Source organism: Littorina saxatilis, linkage group LG17 (assembly GCF_037325665.1).
Source record: "Littorina saxatilis isolate snail1 linkage group LG17, US_GU_Lsax_2.0, whole genome shotgun sequence".
Lineage (NCBI taxonomy): Eukaryota > Metazoa > Mollusca > Gastropoda > Littorinimorpha > Littorinidae > Littorina > Littorina saxatilis.
The window spans coordinates 22,790,225-22,810,950 of record NC_090261.1 but is presented as its reverse complement, the minus strand read 5'-3'; the positions used below and the strand labels follow the sequence as shown (position 1 = coordinate 22,810,950).

Here is a 20,726-nt window from a genome sequence, read left to right as displayed (position 1 = left end):
ACCTTCTAAAAATAGTATAACGGGAATATGGATTGAGCGTTGTCGACAGTGACCTTCTAAAAATAGAAACGGGAATATGGATTGACGCCACACGAAGGAAGGGAGATAACGCTGAAAACACTGGAGAAGATAAGGAAGAGTTACTGGGAATGGATCCAGAGAAAAACCAAAATCGGTTCAGCGCTGCGCGCTGAGAGCACGTATTGAAATATCTCATCGACCAGGTTGTGTCCGGGGTGTACCTGAATATGGCCACCAAATTTGAAAGAGATCCATCGAGAACTTTGGCCGTGCATCGCGGCCGTGCATCGCGGACACACACACACACACACACACACACACACAAGTCGTATATTCAGAAGCGGGTATTCATCTAGTATATATATATATATATATATCTATATCTATATCTATATGAGTTGTTCTTTGCTACTGGTCACAAGTGGGGGTCAGCTCACATGGACGCATTTTTTCAATACAGTCTAGGGGAGAAACTGGTCACAAAGCACCCAGTACATGCCAGAGAGATAGGAGAATCGGCACAATCAAAGAAAATACCAAAATCATTCAATAGATATGGAAATATTAAGATTTACTGTGAAAATGCTAGCAAAAATGGCGTCCAAAAATGGGAACGCACACTTGGTGCGTCTTTGAAGACTTACCTCCGGTTCTGTGTTGTTGATAATAGTCGTGTTTGTGCTGTTTTTGTTGAAATAGTATCTAATAAAACTGATGCAGTTCTTGAAATGTTGCAAATTATTGTTGTCTTTGTGAAATGCGAGAGTGTTCTGAGGCGTAATCTGCATACGGCTGATGTCCCACATTGGGTACCCCACTTCGATCAGCGTATCACTCCAAATGAGCTTCATAGCAGAAAAGCAGATACACTACCAAAACACCGCATAACAGATCTACAAGTCTGAGCCAGAATCATTGAAATTTATTTTCTGTATAAAATATTGCAATCAAATTTGTTCACGCCGTCACACAAATAACGCAGGTTACCCTCGCCTTCGATTCAAAGTAACTCCAATCTGACTGAATTACCATCGAAACGCAGATGACGAACTGATTCACCACACATTTGTGGTATATTACACACAAATTTCAACTGTGTTGTTTCGCGATAAACAGCCATAAACAAACAAATGTGGCGCCGTCACGTCGCCTCGGAAGGAATAACGCAGGTGACCAAGACTTGTTTCCGATACCTGTCTGATTAAAATCATCGTTTTTTTCACGAATGACAGCTCTTTGGCAGATCTGGTGAGTTGAAAACTGTCTATGAATGTTTCATTTAATGTCAAATGCGTACATTCTTGTCGATATTGTTACATTTGGGCTCATAAATTAAGTCAATCGTCGTGTTGTCCGAAAGTGACTTTTGTCAGCATAGAACTTACTGTGCTTTGATCGTTGACTGAGAAGAATCTTCCGATGACACTAGTTCATTTCACTACACGACTGCAGATCTGCAAGGAAACTTATGGCAGGGGAAATAAGCTTAACTGAAGACGAATAAGCGGAGTAACTGTTCTTCAACGGATTGCTCTCACTGATCTAAATATTTAGATCTTGTCGTCTGCTAGCTAGTAAGTAGTCTTCGGTCGTGTGAAAGTCACATCTATTTCGACTGTGTGCATCGATCCGTGTAGTGAAATGTTGATCTTTGATGATTTGGCAACATAACTTCGCTAAATGTGCTTCGAGTGTATCTCCCCATTAACCGCATTTGAAAACGTCTTTTAACAAGACCATTAGATGTTTCGACAGCCCAGACGGGGAGGATCCTCGACAGCTCACAGGGTATATAATGTTTTCCGCCGTTTTTTGAAGAATCCTTTCAAATTTGCTATTCCAAAAGTACCCTATGACACGACTCGAGTGGCAAAGAACATTCTCTGCAATTCCTGTCTCAGTCCGTGCAGCCGTTTCAGGTCCTATCGTCATCATACAAACATACACACAGACACACAAGGACCAGCTTTAAAAGTTAGATTATGTAGGAACCGTGTGAGCCAGTGATTTTTTCTTATGTACAACAGATACTACAGTATTTCTGCTTTATGAAAAGCAATATTTCAAAAACAAAACTAGAGATTTGAATTTTGACCACTTTTCCCCCTTTCTGTCACCAGTACTGAAGAACAACTCTTATATATATATATACGACTTGTGTCTGTCTGTCTGTCTGTCTGTCTGTCTGTGTGTGTGTGTGTGTGTGTGTGTGTCCGCGATGCCAAGCCAAAGTTCTCGGTGGATCTTTTTCAAATTTGGAGACCGTATTCAGCTACACCCCGGACACAACCTCATCGATGAGATATTTCAACACGTGCTCTCAGCACGCAGCGCTGAACCGATTTTGGTTTTTCTCTGTTTTTCTCTGGATCCATTCCCAGTAACTCTTCCTTATCTTCTCCAGTGTTTTCAGCGTTTATCTCCCTTCCTTCGTGTGGCGTCAATCCATATTCCCGTTACTACGTTACTCTTTTTAGAATGTCACGATTGCACCCGTAAGTTGTCCTTACTGTAAAAGTGAAAAGGTCGAATCAATTTATAGCCACGCGAAAAATACACTGTCATCTATCTCTATATATTTATAGATATAGATATACATATATATATATACGGCTTCTGTGTGTGTGTGTGTGTGTTTGTGTGTGTGTGTGGGCAACACCTGTGGATTGTAGACTTCTGTTTGTGATCTGGTCTAGCGGCTTTGATGTCTCAGTATGTTCAGGCCTTCCTTCGAGAAGCCATAACAGTTATTCTCAATCCCGTTTGAGTGGACTTCGCCTTCAAAGGTGATTGTGGTGTTTTGGTCACTGAATCATTTTCGTGCTGTTCCCATTCCACCTGGGAGGAATTTAAGTTCATTCAAAGGGGGTCGATTGTGACAGGGAGACTACCGTCGCCCTTCACAGCAGACTCTGCAGAGTTGTTCGCCTTAGAAGTTGTGGGCTTTCCTTGCATGTATCCGTAAGTTGTCCTTACTGTAAAAGTGAAAAGGTCGAATCAATTTATAGCCACGCGAAAAATACACTGTCATCTATCTCTATATATTTATAGATATAGATATATATATATATATATATACGGCTTCTGTGTGTGTGTGTGTGTTTGTGTGTGTGTGTGTGGGCACACCTGTGGATTGTAGAGTTCTGTTTGTGATGGGGTCTAGCGGCTTTTGTCTGTCTGTATGTTCTGGCATTTGAGAAGACATAACAGATAATATAGGGCTAAGAAATAAGCTCTAAAATTCTCAATCCCGTTTGACAGGACTTCGCCTTCAAAGGTGATTGTGGTGAACCGCCACGCTGTCTGTCTCTGTCTCGCGATTCACCCCGGCGAAGCCGGGTATTCCTCTAGTGTGACGAATGGAATTCGTGTATCGACTCCCTCTCTCATATTAATCGAGACTTCACTAGTTGCGTACACAAAACGAGGTTAAATGACCGAGACTACGTCATGACGACACTGTATACATATGACGTCAACGCTCGCGCCATTAATCCAAACCAGCGTACAAGACAAGAATTTGTTTATCTTCATGGAAAGAAATTTAAACGAAGAGAACAAAAGGAAACAGCGTGCATTGGTATTAATTCGTGAATATGAACTGTACATATATTCAGTTGAGGTTGCTAGGATGCAATGCTCTGACCGTTTCATTGACTCCAAGATGGCAGCAATCAACGAAGCCACGTAGATTGCACTAGCATATGTTTCACCTTCCGTGGACGGATTTCCACATTTTTGCGATCTCCAAAGGTCCACTAACCGCAGGTAAAACACGCTAATACATTTTAACATTATTGATTCACAGGAAAACACAGGTATTGTTCATTTTTCCATGTGTTTGTGTCAGTCTGTGAACTCTTGTTTCTGTGTTTGTTTTAGAGAAACAAATTGAATGATATCGATGGAAATCATACTTGATAATAACAGATATTGCACGTGTGTGTTGCAGAAGGTGCAAGTGTACAGGGGTGTACAATGCTTGTGTAAATGATGTCGTGTGAACACTGTGGGAAGGGCAACGTCAGCGGTAACCACGGAAGGAACCACCAACGTCCCCAAGTGTCACCCAGATCGAGTTTATCATGATGAGTAGACTACTTTATATTTTGTGAACATTAACACACCATCACGTCTTCATTTGTGTAAACCGAAATACATTTGCAACGAGAAGAAGAAGTACGTTCCGCGCTTCGATATCAAACGTCTACGCAACAAGAAGAAGAAAGACAATGTTGTTACGTGTGTGTGAAATCGCACCAGCGAAATCATAATCTATAAAACTTTCATTTGAAGATTCTAAGAGAAAGGGATTGATGTCTGCAAGAATGATCACGTGCATGTTTTTGAAAGTACAGAATTATTAAATTTCTTATTACTTCTTTGCACTTGTCTCTGTTAAACACTGATCAGCCCTAGAACGAGAAGCAGACGTCACAATGGGGGCTCGTCCGGGATATTGAATCAACGTTTTACTTTCGATCCAGCCGTTCCAAATTTTTCTCGTTTCAAAATTGCTGTAGGTTTCTTGCATGTCGATTTGTATTGTATATGTTCGTACTTCATCGCCATCGTCTCATCATATAATTTTATTTATTTACCTTTAGTTATATTACTTATCACAGATCTATAACTCAACGTGTGCCCTATCACACGGTAAAATAAAAACTGGAAGTGTTGTCAGCTGAAACGACACGTTAAAAAATCAATATTTAGCGAGACCACTTTTGATTTGTTAGCTCCCAATTTTATTTGTGGTGTTCCAATTCATCAGTGTGATAGTATTCTTGCACGTACTATCGGAACCATCATTCCCCTTAGTTTGTTCTAAATTACGCGGGAGGTTGGTGGGAGTCAGGTACCTAAGAGGTAAGGATTTAATACCTGTATTTCCCTGTGAAGCCCTATATAATCGACTTGTGGATATCAGTCGTATTTACTTGCTGTAGAAGTGGCTGTAAATTAATCTACACAGTAAATGATGCGAATTGACAGTTGATTTGATACATCTTGTATATTCAACGTTCGATCGAGTGAAAGATTGATCTTTTCGCCAGAAAGAGTCAAATAAAGTTTACAGTGTAAGTTCTCGTTGGTAGATAGAAGTAAACTGACTCACGATAGAACGTGGAAACATAACTCTTTGGGTGGTTGTGTGGAAACGTAACGTAACATACGTTGAAGAATTATTTCAAAGTACAGTAGAAGTAGAGCTAAACTAGGACTTGCATTTTGTGCACGAAGGCGCCGCCCGACTGTTTCTTTTTGTAATTTGATCCGAAATTTAGTAGCTCGACGGTGTTTGAGCAACATACATTTTGTACGTTTTGGAATAATACGCGAGGTGACTTATGAGTGACGACAGTTCCCCAGCTCATAATTTTAGAAAGTCCACCATCGCAGCCCAGTTGGCACGGAAACAGCCGGCCGACAAATCTCTCCCCATAGTGACCGCAAATAAGAAGGGAAGAAAAAACCTTACTGCCGGTAACGATCGGGAAGAGGGGATAGATTCGTTACCAGTCCCTGCTGACGAAGAAGAGAGTGTTCATCTCTCTCTTCAAGTTGACAGCAACCGTAACGAAGAAGAGGTTGATCCACAGGCGTGCACGGACGTGTCACCTGTAAATATGTCTCAGTCCACAAGTGTAGATCCGCTAGAGTTGACTAGACAGCTATTGGCCGAAGGACAGTTGTTGGGGTTAGAAGGAGCCGAGTTGCGTGCATTTGTTCTTGATCAGAAAGAGAAGCAACAAACTCTTGATCGCGAAGAACGAGAACGTGATGCTGAACGACTACGGCTAGAACGTGACGCTGAACGACAATTCCAACTGGAACAGTTGAAAATCCAGAACGCCAACCAAGAGGGCAACAGGAACAACAACTCGCCAGGACGTATTCGCGAAGATGATGGTTTCAAGCCCAAGATTCCTTTTCTAGACGACCGTGATGACATCGAGAGCTGGTTCCATCAGTTCGAGCATTATGCTCGAGACTGTAACCTGAGTGATGCAGCAAAAGCTTCACGTGTAGTGTACTTTCTGAAGGGTAAGGCGAGAGTCATCTTCTCAAAGCTGAACGAGGAAGACGCTAATGACTACGACACTCTCAAACACGCTTTGTATGAGGGCTTCCAACTCACTAGCGAAGATTATAGAAAGAAGTTTCGCCAAACCAAGAAAAGCGCCACTGACACGTATAAAGAGCACATCACGAAGCTAGAACGGTATCTAGACAAGTGGGTGGAATTAGCAGAATGCGACCAAGATGTAAAAGATCTCAAAGATTTGTTGGTCCGTGAGCAGGTGTTGGACACCCTTCCTCCTGACCTCGCCGTTCACATTAGGGATAGAGACCCTAAGAGCGCCAAAGAGATTGGGATGATAGCCAACACATATCAACAATCTAGATCGAACGTCAAAACTTCATCGACGTACGTCAAGCCTGAAAAACGTCGTTCTCCCCAAGAAGAAACAAGAATAGCTGCTCCATCAACAAAACCCGCAAATCAAACTCTAAAGGCAAAGTTGAGTGACGCCGAGAGAGAGAAACTGCGAGCATCTGGATGTTGTTTCATTTGTAAATTGCAAGGGCATGTCTCTCGTTTTTGTCCAAACAAAAGAGACACAGCAGGTGCAGTTTCATCGAAGAAAGATACACTTGAGACACCGATCCTCTTAGAAAAACTTTGCGGAAATTGCAAGGAAAAGAAATGTGCCGAAGTGGTACCAGTGAAGCTGAATGGAACAATTGTCAACGCTTTGAGAGACACTGGATGTACTGGTATCATTGTCAGCAAAAAGTTTGTGCCAAAGGAGGCATATTCAGCGAAAATGAAGGAGACTACTCTGGCAGAGAAAGACTCCAAGAAGATGTACCACACCGCCGTGGTGCACATCGATTCACCCTACTTTGACTCCGAGACAGAAGTAACGGTGATGGACGACCCAATTTACCCTGTCCTCATAGGTAAATGGTATGGACTAGGTAAAGAGAAGAAATTGACTCCCACATATCCTGTTCGAGACCCAGCATGGTACCCTGGGACAGCAGCTGCTGTTACCACGAGAGCACAAGCGACAGAGGACGCCCAGAAACCAAGCTGCAGCCACAAACAGGGAGTCAAGGAAGAAGAAAGACTGTATTCGCCAGCTGATCTGAAGAGAGAACAGGCAAGTGACCCTTCGTTGAAGACCATCAGGCAATTTGCCAACTCTCCAGAAGGGATCAATGGGATACGGTATTCATACAAGAAAGAAATCCTGTATAGAACAACGAAAGATCGCCACGGAAACGACCGTTCACTAGTAATCGTTCCGAAGAAACTCAGGAACAAAGTTCTTTCATTTGGTCACGATCACCCCATGGCAGGACACTTAGGTCAAAGAAAAACATCTGACAGAATTAGAGCAGAATTCTGGTGGCCAGGGTGTGCAGGAGACATTCGTAGGTATTGCTTGTCCTGTGACACATGCCAAAGAACTGCGCCGAAAAGTCAGACAAAGAAAGTCCCTCTGGGAAGGATGCCACCCATCAGTTCAGTTTTCAAGAGAGTTGCGGTGGATATCATCGGCCCGGTCAAACCTATGTCGGAGAGCAAGAAACAATACATCTTGGTATCTGTTGACTACGCTACCCGATACCCCGAAGCCGTAGCCCTGAAAAACATCCAAGCAGACACCGTAGCTGAAGCTCTCTGGGAGATGTGGACTAGATTGGGAATCCCAGATGAAGTGATAACGGACCAAGGCACACAGTTCACCAGCCACCTGATGAAAGAAGTGAACGACTTTCTCAGCATCAAACACCATATGACTGCACCGTTTCACCCTCAAGCGAATGGTTTGGTCGAAAGGTTCAACTCCACACTGAAGAGCATGCTGAAAAAGTTAGCGATCGATCAACCGAGGGAATGGGACACGTTTATCCCCGCCCTCCTGTTCGCATACAGAGAAGCCCCACAAGAAAGCATGGGATTTTCGCCGTTTGAGCTGCTGTATGGGAGATCTGTCAAAGGACCCATGCAAGTGCTGCGCCAAACATGGACCGAAGAAGAAATCTCAGGGGAGCAGAAGACTACAGCGGAATATGTAGTCAACCTCAGGAACAGAATAGAAGAAACGTGCAACGTGGCACGTGAGAACCTGAAGAAAGCGGCCAGCAAGCAAGCCCATTTCTTCAACAAGAAAACAAAACCAAGGACGCTAGAAGTCGGAAAACGGGTTCTACTTCTACGCCCTGTGAAGAACAACAAGCTGGAACTTACATGGTCAGGTCCCTACAAGGTTGTGGAAAAGTTGAACGAATTCGACTACAAGATCCAAGTTGGCAGAAGAACACGGATCTACCACATCAACCTCATCAAGGAGTACCAAGAACGGGAATTGAGTTCCGCCACTCCCAATCCCAGTTCATCTGCCCAAGCGAGTGTTCCTGCTTCAAACGAAGAAGAAAGTGATGAAGAAGACGAAGGAGAAGAGGTCGTGGCTGTTGTCATGGAAGAGGACAACACGATGGACGATGACATTTTCAAGTATGACACTCAGAAGATGTTACCCCTCCTAGAAACTCAAAGAACCGAAAATGTGAAGAACATCCATTTCGACGAGAAATTGGACGAGGCAAAGGTCAAAGAGGCGAAGATGATCTGTGAAGAATTTGAAGAGTTCCTAACAGATGTTCCAAAGACGACGAACCTGGAAAAATGTTCCATTGAAGTGACAGAGAAGAAACCAGTCTTTGTGAAACCCAGACCCATACCTCACGCCATGGTAGAAACTGTCGAAAAGGAAATTGAAGAAATGCTGAAGTTGCATGTCATCGAACCTGCAAACTCTCCATACAACTCTCCCATCGTCCTGATAAAGAAGAAGGACGGAAAGTACCGTTTCTGTTCTGATCTGAGAGCTCTGAACAACGTGGTAGTGTTCGACGCTGAACCCATCACCGATGTCGACCATCTGTTTCAAAGTTTAGGAAAGGCGAAATACTTTTCAAAGCTTGACTTGACGAAAGGATATTGGGCGATCCCAATAGAGGAGGAGGATAGAGACAAGACGGCATTCACAACTTCAGCGGGCCAATTTCGTTGGGCCAACATGCCATTTGGATTGAAAACAGCGACAGGGGTGTTTAACCGCATGATGAGGAAGCTACTCAATCCAATCAGAAGAAAAGACGTCCACCACTTCATGGACGACGTGCTTATAGCAACTGAAACCTGGGAAGAGCACATGTCAGCTCTGAAGGCAGTACTACAGAGGCTACAAGAAGCCAATTTGGCAGCAAAACCCTCCAAGTGCTACATAGGCTACACAGAGTTGCCGTACCTTGGACACGAAGTGGGAGGTGGAAAAAGGTGGCCAGAAAGCGACAAGATCAAGAAGATTCAAGACGCTCTCCCACCCACCACGAAGAAGGAACTACGGTCGTTCCTAGGACTCTGCAACTTCTACAGATCCTACATCGAGTCATACGCGAACATAGCTGTTCCGTTAACCGACCTGACAAAGAAGTTTAACCCAGACAAGCTTGTCTGGAACGACGAAGCGAGAAGGAGTTTTGAGACACTCAAAGAGAAAATCTCACAGAAACCTGTGCTGTGTATGCCAGACCACAGCAAACCTTTCGTGTTAAGGACGGACGCCTCCGACAAAGGAATGGGTGCTGTTCTCATGCAAGAGCACGAAGAGACGCTACGACCTGTCGCGTACCAAAGCAAGAAGTTCAACGGAGCAGAAAGTAGGTACGCCACCGTAGAAAAAGAATGCCTAGCTACAGTTTGGGGAGTGGGAAAGTTCGAACGGTATCTGTACGGGAAACACTTCACCATTGAGACAGACCATCGCCCACTAAAACATCTCCAACGACAACCGAACAACCCTCGTCTGATGAGATGGGCCCTCCAACTGCAGCCATACGAGTTCACCGTACGTGTTATCCCCGGGAAGGACAACCACGGTGCAGATTATATGAGCAGAGCGTCGTACGATGAATAATTATCTACTTGGGATAGGATAATTATCTTGATCCATGGGGTTATGTGACGAATGGAATTCGTGTATCGACTCCCTCTCTCATATTAATCGAGACTTCACTAGTTGCGTACACAAAACGAGGTTAAATGACCGAGACTACGTCATGACGACACTGTATACATATGACGTCAACGCTCGCGCCATTAATCCAAACCAGCGTACAAGACAAGAATTTGTTTATCTTCATGGAAAGAAATTTAAACGAAGAGAACAAAAGGAAACAGCGTGCATTGGTATTAATTCGTGAATATGAACTGTACATATATTCAGTTGAGGTTGCTAGGATGCAATGCTCTGACCGTTTCATTGACTCCAAGATGGCAGCAATCAACGAAGCCACGTAGATTGCACTAGCATATGTTTCACCTTCCGTGGACGGATTTCCACATTTTTGCGATCTCCAAAGGTCCACTAACCGCAGGTAAAACACGCTAATACATTTTAACATTATTGATTCACAGGAAAACACAGGTATTGTTCATTTTTCCATGTGTTTGTGTCAGTCTGTGAACTCTTGTTTCTGTGTTTGTTTTAGAGAAACAAATTGAATGATATCGATGGAAATCATACTTGATAATAACAGATATTGCACGTGTGTGTTGCAGAAGGTGCAAGTGTACAGGGGTGTACAATGCTTGTGTAAATGATGTCGTGTGAACACTGTGGGAAGGGCAACGTCAGCGGTAACCACGGAAGGAACCACCAACGTCCCCAAGTGTCACCCAGATCGAGTTTATCATGATGAGTAGACTACTTTATATTTTGTGAACATTAACACACCATCACGTCTTCATTTGTGTAAACCGAAATACATTTGCAACGAGAAGAAGAAGTACGTTCCGCGCTTCGATATCAAACGTCTACGCAACAAGAAGAAGAAAGACAATGTTGTTACGTGTGTGTGAAATCGCACCAGCGAAATCATAATCTATAAAACTTTCATTTGAAGATTCTAAGAGAAAGGGATTGATGTCTGCAAGAATGATCACGTGCATGTTTTTGAAAGTACAGAATTATTAAATTTCTTATTACTTCTTTGCACTTGTCTCTGTTAAACACTGATCAGCCCTAGAACGAGAAGCAGACGTCACAATAAACCACCATTGTGACGTCTGCTTCTCGTTCTAGGGCTGATCAGTGTTTAACAGAGACAAGTGCAAAGAAGTAATAAGAAATTTAATAATTCTGTACTTTCAAAAACATGCACGTGATCATTCTTGCAGACATCAATCCCTTTCTCTTAGAATCTTCAAATGAAAGTTTTATAGATTATGATTTCGCTGGTGCGATTTCACACACACGTAACAACATTGTCTTTCTTCTTCTTGTTGCGTAGACGTTTGATATCGAAGCGCGGAACGTACTTCTTCTTCTCGTTGAAAATGTATTTCGGTTTACACAAATGAAGACAAGATGGTGTGTTAATGTTCACAAAATATAAAGTAGTCTACTCATCATGATAAACTCGATCTGGGTGACACTTGGGGACGTTGGTGGTTCCTTCCGTGGTTACCGCTGACGTTGCCCTTCCCACAGTGTTCACACGACATCATTTACACAAGCATTGTACACCCCTGTACACTTGCACCTTCTGCGGTTAGTGGACCTTTGGAGATCGCAAAAATGTGGAAATCCGTCCACGGAAGGTGAAACATATGCTGGTGCAATCTACGTGGCTTCGTTGATTGCTGCCATCTTGGAGTCAATGAAACGGTCAGAGCATTGCATCCTAGCAACCTCAACTGAATATATGTACAGTTCATATTCACGAATTAATACCAATGCACGCTGTTTCCTTTTGTTCTCTTCGTTTAAATTTCTTTCCATGAAGATAAACAAATTCTTGTCTTGTACGCTGGTTTGGACTAATGGCGCGAGCGTTGACGTCATATGTATACAGTGTCGTCATGACGTAGTCTCGGTCATTTAACCTCGTTTTGTGTACGCAACTAGTGAAGTCTCGATTAATATGAGAGAGGGAGTCGATACACGAATTCCATTCGTCACATCTAGTATACATATATATATATATATATATACTAGATGAATACCCGCTTTGCCGGGTACAGCTGCGCCGGTAAGAAGTCGAGCCGATTACCCGGCTGCGCCGGGGACCCGGCTATGCCGGGTGTACGGCGACTTTGCCGGCGCACCGCACGGAGGAAGGGAGACAAACGCGGCTGAAAACACTGGAGAAGATAAGGAAGAGTTACTGGGAATGGATCCAGAGAAAAACCAAAATCGGTTCAGCGCTGCGCGCTGTGAGCACGTGTTGAAATATCTCATCGATGAGGTTGTGTCCGGGGTGTAGCTGAATACGGTCTCCAAATTTGAAAAAGATCCACCGAGAACTTTGGCTTGGCATCGCGGACACACACACACACACACACACACACACACACACACACACACACACACACACACACAGACAGACAGACAGACAGACAGACAGACAGACACAAGTCGTATATATATATAGATATAGATCGCGAGACAGAGACAGACAGCGTGGCGGTTCGCCGTCTTAGAGCACGTGTGAACATTTTCATCCACCAGTTTGTGCCCACTCAAAGGAAGGCAAGAACATACAGAGAGACAAAAGCCGCCAGACCCCATCACAAACAGAACTCTACAATCCACAGGTGTTGCCTGGCGAGCTAGCTATAAATAGCTCACAACTTCTAAGGCGAACAACTCTGCAGAGTCTGCTGTGAAGGGCGACGGAAGTCTCCCTGTCACACTCGACCCCCTTTGAATGAACTTTGTCCCCAAAGTTCCGAACCATGGACCCGCCAAGCTTAGGTCCCTCCCAGGTTGGTGGAATGAGAACAGCACAAAAATGATTCAGTGGCCTCAACATTTCATGTCGAGTCCCATCCCTGTCGACGACGCCAAATATAACCGAGTGCCGAAACACCACAATCACCTTTGAAGGCGAAGTCCACTCAAACGGGATTGAGAATTTTAGAGCTTATTTCTAAGCCCTATAATAACTGTTATGGCTTCTCAAAGGAAGGCCCGAACATACAGACACATCAAAGCCGCCAGACCACATCACAAACAGAACTCTACAATCCACAGGTGTTGCCCACACACACACACAAACACACACACACACACAAACACACACACACACAGAGAAGCCGTATATATTAACAGCTATTGTGTTTTCAGCGTAGCAATATGGCCCGATATTTAGACGAGACAAGTATAATGCCGACGAGTCGAAGACGAGTCGCATTATACTTGTTCGAGTCTAAATATCGGACCCTATTGCTACGATGAAAACACAATAGCGTTTATATAGCTATTCTGACATTAAATTCTGTGTTAAAATCATGTTTTTGTCAGCAACAAGGACCAGAATGGTCCATGTCGTTGATTGCAGACGACGGTTCCCTTTCTGCTTGAAGCCACGGAAATAACCGAACATTGTAAAAACCCACGGACATGTATTACGGAGAAAACTCAAGATAACCGGATGCTTAGCATTACGTCAATATCTTAGGAATCATATGACGTTATGACGTATCATGCTTGCCTACGTAGATTGTATGTTCGAAAGTCTGACTTCTGTTGGGAATTCGCGTGGTGAAGACTGCGGTAAATCTGTAGATGATAAGAGAACAAGGATTGTCTCAGAAGAAACGATGAAATGCTTCAGACCGGTAACTTCATTTCAACATTGCACTACACAATGGACGTTCTATGTGACAGGAGAGTTTGCTGATTTTGTGTTAAACATTGGTGATTGGAGAGATCGTCTGCAAAAATCAGAGATAGGTCGCTTCAGATTGCAGCTTCTGGAAATTTGCAAGGTTTGCTGCCAGTTAAAGAACTGGATTTTACACGTAATGTATGTCATGTACAGTAAGCAACAACAAAAACACACACAAAGCAAATGGCATCGTCTGTCGACTAGCCACAGACACAAGCCTGGCGAGGTATGCGTGTACTTTATACACGTGGAAGAAACCGGAACCATGCGTCTTTGTTATTGCCGATATCGTTTGGATATCGGCAAAAATGGCCAACTTTCGTAGCGTTATGCTTTGATGATCGGAAAAGGGATGTGTGAGACCATCCAATCACAGCCCCCGAATCCCCCCCACGTGTCCATCAGAATAGCTATATATATGTATATATATCTATAAATATATAGAGATAGATGACAGTGTATTTTTTGCGTGGCTATAAAGTGATTCGACCTTTGCACTTTTACAGTGAGGACAACTTACGGGTGCAAGGAAAGCGTTCTGGACAGTGCAGTGACATTCTAAAAATAGTAACGTAGTAACGGGAATATGGATTGACGCCACACGAAGGAAGGGAGATAAACGCAAAACACTGGAGAAGATAAGGAAGAGTTAGTGGGAATGAATCTGGGAATATGAACAGAAAAACCAAAATCGGTTCAGCGCTGCGCGCTGAGAGCACGTGTTGAAAATTCTCATCGACCAGGTTGTGTCCGGGGTCTACCTGAATATGCCCACCAAATTTGAAGCAGATCCATCAAGAACTTTGGCCGTGCATCGCGAACACACACACACACACAGACACAAGTCGTATATATATATATAGATATATCATTCACACAGCCATGTTTGAGAGTACATTGGGAGGTCTGAATGCCAGGATTATTGATGGAGACACTTCTATGAACTTACATGTACTTAACTTGCTTATCATTAACTACAAATAACATTACAATACTCACTCTGTGTTGGTCAGAATGAAGGGTATGAAGGTCAAAGAATTACTCTGACAACTATCTGGAAAAAGAAAAAAAACATGCTAAGCTTCAACAGACATATACAAAAAAAACACAAGCAATTTCTACCACCATTTACTCTTAAATTGAATAATTAAAAAGAAAACGCACACACACACACACACACACACACACACACACACACACACAGAGAGATCACCGGTACTCACAGCACTGTATGAAACACATAAACAAAGCTCCTACTATGACAAACCTGCAACAATTTCCAATTTATTTTCCTTGCCAGAGTCATCGTCCTCTTCCTCGGTCAGCACAGCAGAATAGATGTTGAGTACCTGGGTCTTTGGCTTTGCCTCCTGCTCTTGTAGCTATAGACACACCATACAGCAGACACACAGCTTCATTAGGCAAAAAATAAAAATAGGTGTGGTTAAGGTAACATAGCAAAAAAAAAATAGGGTAGGAAGGTAGGCAATCACTTTTTTTTTTTAAACTTTTTTTTCTAATGTGTACAAATTAAACCTACTTGACAGGGAAATAAGTGTGCGACTCGAGCGCTTTCGCTTTCATTGCGTTTTCTGCACTCGGGTTTTTTGTTGTTGTTTTTTTTGTGTTTTTTTGGGGTGACAAATGTAATAAAAAGTTATAGGGTCAGCCCCTAAAAATAGGGTAGGTCGGGTTACCGTAACCACACCTATTTTTTTTTTAGGCCTTATCATCAACAAAATGTTTTAAATTGCAATGTGTCTTGCATGCAGTCCTCTCAGTCTAATGGCAATAGATACATTAATTACTGTTTGGAAAAACTCTCTAAGTTTTCCTGGGTTTTGGAAGAGTTGGTTTTCCTGGCTTATTTGTATAGAAAACACTGAAGTAAGCTTCACGTGACATTGTTGGCCAACCACTAGCCACTGTGGTCGGCGATCTGTGCGAGTGAAATCATGCAAACAACTTCCATTTCCACTGATAATCAATCAATCAATCAATCAATATGAGGCTTATATCGCGCGTATTCCGTGGGTACAGTTCTAAGCGCAGGGATTTATTTTTTTATTTTTATTTATATTTTTATGCAATTTATATCGCGCACAATTATTCAAGGCGCAGGGATTTATTTATGTCGTGTGAGATGGAATTTTTTTACACAATACATCACGCATTTACATAGGAAAGCAGATCGCAGCCATTTTGGCGCATATCCTATTTTTCACGGCCTCCAAGTCACACGGGTATTTTGGTGGACATTTTTATCTATGCCTATACAATTTTGTTAGAAAAGACCCTTTTGTCAATCGTGGGATCTTTAACGTGCACACCCCAATGTAGTGTACACAAAGGGACCTCGGTTTTTCATCTCATCCGAAAGACTAGCACTTGAACCCACCACCTAGGTTAGGAAAGGGAGGAGAAAATTGCTAACGCCCTGACCCAGGGTCGAACTCGCAACCTCTCGCTTCCGAGCGCAAGTGCGTTACCACTCGGCCACCCAGTCCACATAATAATAAGCTCTGACCTGTGCTTTCTGCGCTGTCCGCTCAATATAAGACTCGTTTTGTTTGATATGACGCACATCAGGGCTGACTATCGTCATTGCCAATATGATTGCATCCCTCCAGTGCACAGATCACCGACCATGTATGGAGACTTACCTGTTGCTAGTGATTGGCCTACAATGTCACCTGTAGCTTACCTCAATGTTTCCAAGACAAGAAACTCTTCCACAACCACAAACAAAAAAAAGTTATTTCTGGAATTCTATTGCAACAAATATATATTCCAGCTCTCTTTGTTTGTGTGAATCTACAAAAAACGCCCAAAGAAATGGTTATCAGGGGTAAATTACAATTTACAAGTTAGTTTTATAAACGTGCATGCTCTGAGCATGCAAGTGAGGCACACCTGGATATCTGCCACTAAACTACGATGATCACGCCTCATAAAAAAACATTAGGGATGCTGTTTGATGTTGTTAGTTGGAGAAATGTTGAAATTGCTAACAACTTTGCTGTCATTTCACCAGAGCTACCGAACTTTTGAGAAAAAGTGACACCAAGAACTGCCTTTGAACTGTAAAAAGTTGTATGGTCATAAAGGCAATTTTGTTAAGAAAACAGATCTTGGTACCATATCCCTGAACACTGACAAAAAATGTGTGTATGATATGTGTATGTGTGTGTGTGTGTGTGTGAGTGTATGACTTAGCTGGTATCCTTCAATTCTAACATCAAACACAAAAATATATATTATACCCATGTACAATTGAAATAAAAATGACAACTTCGGAAAATGTTTGGTTTGAGCAAACAAGATGTCCCCTACTTTGCACACAACAACAACCTCCCCCCCCCTCCCCCACACACACAGACTGACACAGAAGCCAAAACAAAGGGAAACAATAACCTACCATTACATACGTGATTCCAACAACAAGACCCTTTCTGGGTGGCAACCTTTCAAATGCACTTATTGAAACAATCTCTGCATCTCCTGGAACATAGAATTGCCATATTCATTATTGTATGTAATCCTACATATTATTTGCCCGCTTATTAACCTGCTGCTATACTGCATGCCATCAAATATCATGCATGCAGGAGAATAAAAATCAGTGATACATGTACGTCTGGTAATTATCAACATGATCGTCATTTGACTCATTGGGACAACAGGCCCGTGACCGAACAAGAGAGGCAGAGATGTACAGGATACATGGCTGACAATTTCACTTCTATATCATTACCAGCTATTGTGTTTTTAGCGTAGCAATAGGGCCCGATATTTAGACGAGACAGATGTGAGCTTGTGACCGACGACAGTTACGGTGCACATGCACTTGTGTACATCTGTTTGAACTTGTGAACTCGGGTACCCCTGTACTATCGGGGATCCACTAAGGTTTCCGAGACTGTGTTTTGTGTTTATTGGAATGGTCTGACGGAAGAGCCGATTCTTAAATTTGCATAGGTAAAACGATTGTTTTTTGGTATAAGTTTCTGGAGTAAAATTGTGATTAATGTTTTTGTGAACAGGAAACAATTGACGGGTGACTTTATTCCATCTCTCTTTTTCTCTCCGCCGCGATGTAATTTTGAATAGTTGAAGGTGATGTTAAACACCAAGTAGAGAAAATAAAGGTACTCGACACCCCTCGAGTCGAACGTGTGTTAACCTTGTGACGCAGGCACGCGAGATGTTGGGCCCCGGGGTCTACTGAGACTTTCTTTTCTGCTTGGAATTCTGAAGGAAGACAACGTATATTTTTGTGCGTGTGTTTTCTGGACGCCTGGTGTGACATGTTTGGTCACAGGCTGAAATCCTTTGGGATGTGAGGAATTCTTTTGCTGGTAGGTTAATACAATTTTCTTTCTGTAAATGGGTAAGCAGTGAGAAGAAGAGTATGCTGTTTGGGGGAGGATTTATTTGAATGTTTGGGAAAACTTTTGTTTATTGAATGCTTTAGAAAACCGTTTGAGAGAACGGTATTGTAGGTATGTTATTTGATAGGAATGATGTGTTTGGTTGTTCAAAGAGTTAGTTTGTGGTAGTTGAAATTGTTGAGTTGTTTACGTATGCTTACGGCGTGCATTCTGTGGTTTGCAGGATGGCGGAGTGTGCGACGGGGTCTTTTTAGATGGGGTTTTCGTAGACAGGTTTTTTTAGTGGGTTATTTTAGCTAGGTTTTTGTAGATTAGTTCTCGTAGACTGGTTTTCGTAGATTGGTTTTCGTAGATTAGTTTTCGTAGATTGGTTCTCGTAGATTAGTTTTCGTAGCCTGGTTCTCGTAGATTGGTTTTTGTGGACTGGGTTCTGTAGACTAGTTTTTGTTAGAGGGGCTCAGTGAGTTTTTGTAGATTTGGTTGTTTTTTTAAGAATTGTTTTTAGGTTGTTTTTTTAGATTTCGTTTGTTTTAGATTAGAGTTTCATTGTGTTTTTTTGGGTTAAAGTGGAGAGTGAGGATTTAGAGTAGAGTTTTAGAGTGTAGTTTGGAGGAAGGATTTAGTGTGTTTTTAAAGTGTAGCTTTAGAGGGAGAATTTAGAATATAGTTTTAGAGTGAAGAATTGAGAGCGTTGTTTTTGGAGTTGTTTAGTCCTGTTGTAATACATTGAAAGTTTTGTATTTGAAAGTAAACCCCCGTTATCCCACACATTCCCCTTTTCATCTTATGGAATAAAAGAACCTGGTAATATAACTTGTGTCAGTTGCTTTGAGTGTTTGTGCTCGGTGAGAAAGGGTAAAGTAAATTGGCACTCGGTTACACAAGTATAATGCCGACGAGTCGAAGACGAGTCGCATTATACTTGTTCGAGTCTAAATATCGGACCCTATTGCTACGATGAAAACACAATAGCGTTTATATAGCTATTCTGACATTAAATTCTGTGTTAAAATCATGTTTTTGTCAGCAACAAGTACCAGAATGGTCCATGTCGCTGATTGCAGACGACGGTTCCCTTTCCGCATGAAGCCACGGAAATAACCGAACATTGAAAACCCCACGGACATGTATTACGGAGAAAACTCGAGATAACCGGATGTTTAGCATTACGTCAATATGCTAGGAATCATATGACGTCATGACGTATCATGCTTGCCTACGTATATTGTATGTTCGAAAGTCTGACTTCTGTTGGGAATTCGCGTGGTGAAGACTGCGGTAAATCTGTAGATGATATCTCAGAAAAAACGACTAAATGTTTCAGACCGGTAACTTCATTTCAACATTGCACTATACAATGGACGTTCTATGTGACAGGAGAGTTTGCTGATTTTGTGTTAAACATTGGAGAGATCGTCTGCTAGAATCAGAGATAGGTCGCTTCAGATTGCAGCTTCTGGAAATTTGCAAGGTTTGTTGCCTGTTAAAGAACTGGATTTTACACGTAATGTATGTCATGTACAGTAAGCAACAACAAAAACACACACAAAGCAAATGGCATCGTCTGTCGACTAGTCACAGAAACAAACCTGGCGAGGTATGCGTGTACTTTATACACGTGGAAGAAACCGGAACCATGCGTCTTTGTTATCGACAATATGCTTTTGGATATTGAGTAAAATGGCCGACTTCCGCCGCATTATGCTTTGATGATCGGAAGAGACCATCCAATCACAGCCCCCGAATTCCCCCACGTGTTCATCAGAATAGCTATATATATGCTTCACCTGACAAAATATCAGAAATGACAGTTAACATTATCATATAGGACTGTCCGTTGCTCAGCCACATGGCCTGCATTGTTTTTACACAAGGGCAGAAGATGGACCACGGTAGGATGCCTGTAACAGGGATAAAGACAGGGACTTAAAGATCCATTGGATATTTAATTTAGTCCATGCACAATTAGACGTTCTCTCTCTGATTACAGACAAGAACAAAGTCACACTCTCTCTCTGTCTGTCTCTCTCTGTCTGTCTCTCTCTCTGTCTGTCTCTCTCTCTCTCTCTCTCACAATCTCTGATTATAGATAAGAACAGAGAATTAACCTGGCACTGGAATGTGTGCAAACTGAATGCCTTTTGTCAGTGGTGTAACTCTGTCGCCTATTTTCTGGTATTCAACAGAGAGAAAACTGCTGTCGAGCGAGGAAACCAAGAACTTCTTGGTATTTTTTTCCGTCCTCAATTTCTGCATGCCATAGATGTTCGTCTGAGAGGAGAGGCTGCAAAAGTGGGCGTCAGTCCACTCAAACACTTTCTGCGATTCCATGTTGCAGTCATCTGTCCTCTCCGATCAACGAAACAAAAGTAGAGTTGTCTCCCTTGACTTGTTTACGGCATTACGCTGACGTCATCAAACCACTGCACTTGAACTGAAGTATTTGTAAAAACCAACAACAAAATCAATGCTACTCGAAATGAAATTTGACGCTAGTTTATTTTTGTCTCTCATAGAAAGGCACAAACCATGATTTGGGCACAAGTAAAACAGAATGTT

The 20,726-nt window shown here is 42.5% G+C and overlaps 2 protein-coding genes and 1 long non-coding RNA gene across 3 annotated transcripts in view; 2 read left to right on the top strand and 1 right to left on the bottom strand.

Moving 5' to 3' along the window:
• Positions 1-20,660, bottom strand: part of LOC138952049 (KICSTOR complex protein kaptin-like) — a 32,110-nt gene extending 11,450 nt beyond the window's left edge. Inside the window, exons 1-4 of the mRNA XM_070323624.1 lie at positions 20,276-20,660; positions 17,195-17,277; positions 15,044-15,158; positions 14,776-14,830 (exon numbers count right to left, since the gene is read on the bottom strand). Of these exons, the coding sequence (XP_070179725.1) occupies positions 14,776-14,830; positions 15,044-15,158; positions 17,195-17,277; positions 20,276-20,498 (476 nt within the window). The 5' untranslated portion in view covers positions 20,499-20,660. The remainder of the gene's footprint in view (positions 1-14,775; positions 14,831-15,043; positions 15,159-17,194; positions 17,278-20,275) is intronic.
• LOC138952441 (uncharacterized) lies at positions 3,395-4,406 on the top strand. Its single transcript, XR_011451372.1, has 2 exons — positions 3,395-3,789; positions 3,974-4,406. It is a non-coding gene; the product is annotated as an uncharacterized lncRNA (long non-coding RNA).
• On the top strand, positions 5,373-11,096 carry LOC138952546 (uncharacterized). Its single transcript, XM_070324229.1, has 2 exons — positions 5,373-10,479; positions 10,664-11,096. Exon 1 carries the CDS (start codon positions 5,373-5,375, stop codon positions 10,017-10,019), a length of 4,647 nt encoding a protein of 1,548 aa, XP_070180330.1. The 3' UTR covers positions 10,020-10,479; positions 10,664-11,096.
• Positions 20,661-20,726: the final 66 nt, after the last annotated feature.

Bases quoted from the DNA above. Each gene is read 5' to 3' on its own strand.
- LOC138952546 (XM_070324229.1), top strand. From the start codon at position 5,373: ATGAGTGACGACAGTTCCCCAGCTCATAATTTTAGAAAGTCCACCATC.